Source organism: Pinus tabuliformis, chromosome 5_1 (genome assembly GCF_031772625.1).
Source record: "Pinus tabuliformis cultivar Carrire ecotype Pingquan chromosome 5_1, CPIR1, whole genome shotgun sequence".
In the NCBI taxonomy this organism is placed as follows: Eukaryota; Viridiplantae; Streptophyta; class Pinopsida; order Pinales; family Pinaceae; genus Pinus; species Pinus tabuliformis.
Genome location: NC_142305.1, coordinates 226,123,025 through 226,129,024, shown reverse-complemented (window position 1 = coordinate 226,129,024; position 6,000 = coordinate 226,123,025). Strand labels below are relative to the sequence as shown.

General features: G+C 36.0%; 1 protein-coding gene across 1 annotated transcript in view; it reads right to left on the bottom strand.

Annotated features, from left to right (window-relative positions):
* Positions 1-420: 420 nt before the first annotated feature.
* The window catches only part of LOC149164234 (LRR receptor kinase BAK1), a 47,861-nt gene continuing 42,281 nt past the window's right edge, over positions 421-6,000 (bottom strand). The window contains exon 11 of the mRNA XM_089431999.1: positions 421-1,361. Within this exon, the coding sequence (XP_089288125.1) occupies positions 1,044-1,361 (318 nt within the window). The 3' untranslated portion in view covers positions 421-1,043. The remainder of the gene's footprint in view (positions 1,362-6,000) is intronic.

Here is a 6,000-nt window from a genome sequence, read left to right as displayed (position 1 = left end):
ATGGTTGGCAACAGTTAATTGTTCACTTTAGCAATATTTAATATTTTTCGTAAACTGAAATTACTTCACAAGAGGACTCAGCTCGCTAGAACTTACTGAATATCAACAAGTCGATTCATAGTTAGTTTCAAAATTTACTTTCGACAGGTGGAAACAGCCAGTCATTATTGGATGAATATGAAAGATTTCCTGCAAGCTATGGCAAAAGAGAACATCTATAAATATGATCTAATGTTTCAATCTCAATCATCTTGAGAAAGTGAATGTTAACTCTCAACCAGTGTACTCTGCAATAAGTTATTTGTGTCCGTTAGCTGCCAATGTCATTAAAACAGTCATAGTTTCTGTATTTCAATTTGAACACCATAAAAAGTAAATTTAATGTAACTCAGGAGCATGTGTCTGGCTCTAAGAAAACAATTCCGTGAAACTAAGGAATCCACTAGCTTGAGATCTACCTTTGACAACATACATCTTTCTCAAACTCCGGAGGATTATCGAGAATTTAAGAGCCCAGCTCAAGGGATTTAGGAGAAGCTTGGTACTCATGAAATTTGTTTTCCTTCATTTTCCACTCTGGATTTGAAACTGAGACCAAATTTAGTACTAGTCTCAAAAGATTGTGGTCTTATCAAAGTACACTCTCGGCAGGAAAAGTAGTTGCATATGTCAAGTGGACAGACTGTTTAAATACATATTAGCACTGAAAAAGGAAGTCTTCAATAGCAGAAATGGAGCTTCGATTCCTAGAGCAAACCATTCATAATACAGGAGCCCAGATCTTTGCCTGGATGGGATGCACCATAAGAAATCCTTCTAACTTTCGGGTTTGACTGCAACCCGACAGAAATTCTCATGGGACAAAACCCAGCATAGCCATCTAAGGACTTGCAACGAATATTCTCTACATTCGCACATTGACGCATCTACTAAAATATGCTTGAAAATGATACATCGATTCAACCTCGATACATATTGACATTGTAATTTGGACTCAATAAAATTTTGGCTTTGCAAAGATTGAATAAACAATTCAACTCTTATCATCTTGGACCAGACAATTCAACTGCATGAAGATTATCTGTTGAGTCGACAATCCATTCTGAATTTCTATGAGGAACAAGTTCAACTTCTTGGCTCCGTACGACTTCCACCTTTTGCCATTCCTCCCATCTCTCGGCTAAGCCATCCCCTTCCAACATCCGTACCACTTCAGACATCTTTGGTCTATCCATTGGTGACCCTTGTGTACAAAGTAATGCAACTTGAATAAGTTGTTCCACCTCTGCTTCAACATAATTGTTCTTGAGATCAGGATCAACTAGCATATCAAGCCTTCTCTCTTTTAATAGGCCTTTAACCTGTCAACAAACAACACAATATTATCTGTAAGCCCAATGCACTGAATCATTGAATTCCTTGTAAAACCTCTGGGGATCAATCAGAAAATTTGGAATATTGACATCATCCAGGCTCTCAAGATTTCAACTATCCATAAACATTTCTCAAGACTGAATCATCATGAAAGTAAATTGTTGCGAGAAACTCGCAGAAATTAGTCACACATCTATATCTGACTGATGTTAAATTATAAATTTCACATATTTTCTAAAAGACTTAACATGTACAAGGGGAAAAGATGTCAAAGGAAAACCACCACAGATACGATCACCTTTGATAAATAAGATCGACGAAGTGTACACAACCTAATGAAATGCAGGAAAATACAATTGATACACAGAACCTATGTTGCACCATGTTTCGGGAATGGAACGCAGATTTTGGGGATGGATGAAAGGTACCTTCCAATTTCCAGGGAGCAGGTAGACAAGCTCAGAAAAATGTTTCAAAAATTAAAAGAATATTCAGAATTAAATACCTAAATCCCTGAAAAAAAATGTTGGATACACAATAAATGAAGGAAATTCAATTCCAAACACTTGTGAACATCCAGAATAAATTATAATAAAAAATCTCATTGAACAATTCCACATTAAACATGAACAAATACAATTCATAAGTCCATAAAATGATAAAAACAAATAGTCAATATGCAACGAACACCATTTACCACTGTCAAAATTGTAGATTAATCGACACTTTTAGTTTTGTCAGCTTTAAAAGTTAGTTGCCATACATTAACAAATGAGCACAAACGGATCAACTGCTAAGCCGATTACCCCAACTTCCAATTGCTTTCTATGAAGAACGCTAAAACATTTGTTTGAAGAATTTGAAAAGTTCGGAATTTATTCAACTCTATTGGGATAAACTCCAAAACAATGGCATCCAACATTAGAGTATAAACAGGTTCCTGGGAGATGCACCCTCCCATCCTACCACCCCTAGGGGGCAAAGAAACACTAGAGACATCCCCAGTGCAACTATGTACAGAACACAATCACTGCAACATTTAACATAGACAGACTACGGTACGACATGTTTCAAATACGTTATATATTCCTGCATGACTGGAAACCTCTAAAGCATGTGAGGCATCTAATATAAAAACCTGAAATGAAGAAAAATAATCGACTAACATTCAAATTTCAGATGTAACTTTTAAGGACAGCAATTCGTGTAAATTTCCTAACACATTTTCTAAGTTATACCTCTGAATTAAGTGTAGTATAAAAACACTTGGGGAATAAAAACCTTTTAGCCCTTTTAGCCGCAAAGTCATCAATAACATGTATTTTCTCCTTAGTTGAAATCTTTTACAATTATAAGGTGAAAGTGCTAAACGTATCTTTGCCATCATAATGATCAACATCTTCATATAGGTATATCATGTTTGCCATAGCTACTAACAAAAAGGAAGCTTTGCCGCCAGCAATTATGTACACTAAAAAGCATATTATAAGCCACGAAGCATCAGTGGAAAATGGAATCAATATATATACTTGCCAATTGTTTCATGGCAGCAAAGTCAGCCCCTGCATATAGTGTGCGTAGATAGATAGATGAACAGATGAGCCAAAAGTTAAAACTATTACAGCTGTAGAACAACGTAGATACAAGTGGAAAAAAAATTGCTCGTGAGTACAGGTTTGGATGACAAGCCAGTGACTGTTCACACATACAAGTTATGATAATTATTAGTTTATTCTAAATTTTAATTAGAATAATTGGACCTAAAAGAACGATAATAATTAAACACAAAATGAAGCTAGGAAGACAACCTCTAGTGGATACCATGACAAGATTTGTGCGCGCACAATAGGCAGTTTGTCTAACAGGTAGATCTACCATGAGTGTTTTCAAAACTGCACTTGTATAATACAAATATACAAGTACCCTACATACTGATTTTGTAATCAATTTATCATTCCTGCATAACATTAGATTCACTACTGTCCTCGTAAAGGAGGACAAGCTGGAGGAAACAGTAGAAATCACGCTTTGGAGGTAAGTTTACATCATTTTTCTAATGGTACTAGAAATTTTGTAGGGATTCATCTAAACTGCACTGACATCTGCGGGCAAAATTTCCAGGCAAGAGATATGTTGATTTGCATGATTACTACAATGAGATGCAATTGATGGGCAGTGACCAACACAATGTCAGATATCAAAAATGTAGCAGTGACCTTCAGTTTTAGGAAGAATTCCACATTTTCAGCAAGTTTTCCAATCACACAATTCTCTGGCCTTACTATGCAATTTGGATCAAAAGGTAGAATTTTTATGGGCTGAATAATTGAATTAGATCTGGAATTTTTACATGAGCTAGAACCCGGTTTCTATGGCTACCTGGGAATATTTGTAGTCTTACATGGAATTTCTCTGGCCTTGCATAAGATTTGAAGTTAAAATGAGACATACCAGTTTCAGAAGAGCCAAATTTGCCATGGCAACTACGTAAATCCAACATGGAGAGATGGTTTTAGATATGAACGATAATATTTCAGTTTTCTTCAGCATTCTAGCATTAAACCTTTTATGAAACAGTGAGTATTATTTCCCCTTTACTACTTGTTTTATTCTTTCCCCTTTACTTATTGTTTACTAGTATGGTTCATTTGTGTCTAATTTCCATGTTCTTGTGTACGGATGTAGACATCATCATCATCACCATGTGCTAATATTTATTGGTACCATTATAATTATCTTACTTTGACTTCTTGCATCCATCATGCTTCACTATGTGCCATGGTTGAACGTCCGTGGGGTGATCTATTAAGTCCAGAATATATTATGGGTATGGAAGATCAATCATCATAGCAATATCCCTGCTAATCACATGGACTACCTAGCTAGTCGAAATTGATGTGTCTATTGTAATTGATTTTTTTCCACCAAGTTCATATAGGGTCAACCCACACGTGTGCCAAAAATTGATATATGATTGTATTTGTTACTCCCATTTGCTGCATAACAGGTAGCATGAAATTCCAGCTAGGTTAAGTGTTCAGTGCTAGTAAGGCATCAAAGAGTCATCCTGTGCCCATGGTTATATGGTGGAGTGTCTAGTCATGTCAAGCTACTTGTCGGTTTGATTTATTAGTTATGAAAACATGGTGTTTGACCTGTGGAAGGTGGTCTCCACAAGGAGATTGGATTCTAGCAGTCAATCGTTTTGATTTCCTTGATGATGCAAGGTTCTACATTGTGCAGACAATACATTAGCTTAATGAATATACTCCCTGGGGTTGATTCTGTACAATATGTTGCATGCTAACCAATTTTACAAGATTGTCAAATTTGTCCACTGCTCAGTGAGTTCACTCAGCTCAACTCCAAAACAAGCCAAGTCTTCTCATTTTAGCAAAACTCAGTTAAATCTTGTCAAAGTCACCAGAACTCAACAAGTTTGGCTGATCTTATGCAATTTACTCAGCAAGTGTGACTGTGTTCAACCAACATTTACCTAGTTTAAGTTGTTTTTGAGTTTTAAAATTTCCCGAATTTCACCTCAATTGTGGCTGTATTGAAAATGTATTGTTCCTCATCAATATAATTCTGGGCAATCCCTTCCACTTCCATTGGTATTATGGTACTCTTATGTGTAAGAAGGTAACTCATGTTAGGCTTGAGTTTTCACAATTCGATTATGTTGGACATAATCTTCCGGGATTTCTGCCCAATAAATGAAATTGTAAATAAATAAAGTAGGAGAATGCAAAGATGAAGGGACCCTTTGAAAATGAAACAAAGGGTTGCACCATTGTATATATCTGATTGCACATTAATGAAAAGACCATCATGGAGTTACCTATCCTGGCCTGACAGATTCAAACTCTTGCTCTTTGGCTTTGCCCAGTCATTTCCCTAGTCCAGGTCATGTGACTTATGGTAACCCCCAAAATGTGTTGTGCTCTAGGTCTGCAGTAAAAATCTTCTAATAATATAGTTTTCCAGGTAGTAGCAATAAATCAAACTACAAGAATCACTAGAGATTTGATAAACCATGTTTGGCCGCACCTATGTGAAAGTGACAGCTATGAAAAGAAGCCTTCCTGTTAGGAAATAAAGCCACAGCCACTGCATAGGAAACAAAAGACTTGCTCAAATATTTTGGTAGAATAGTTTTTGGATTTGATAAAGGAAAAAATGCAATTTAGAATATTTACTTCTTACAGCTCAAGAAGGGATGGTGCAGGGTAATTTAGGAAGATCAATCTTTTCCAAGAGAATTTTGAAGCCATCTTTGTTTCCTCCCTCAAAAGACAACAACAGAATTATTTCTAGAATGAAAGAAAGGGCATTATAATAACGTCCACAGATGACCAAAAGTTGTCAACAGAACTTGAAGTGATTTGCAAGAAACATCAACAAAAAGAGTGCCTAAAACAACTGCTACCTAAATTTGCTACAAAATGGGTTTAACAAAAGTGTAAACCCTATAAAAAAATATCATAAAAATGCATGAGCACTAATTTAACCATATAGAGAGAAGGGCAAACAAGATAAAAGGAGAATTGCTTTCATAGACCAAAATGGAAAAAGAGAAAAGGGGAAGGAAACCCTTCTTCACCCCTCATCAACATCAGTGCTAGG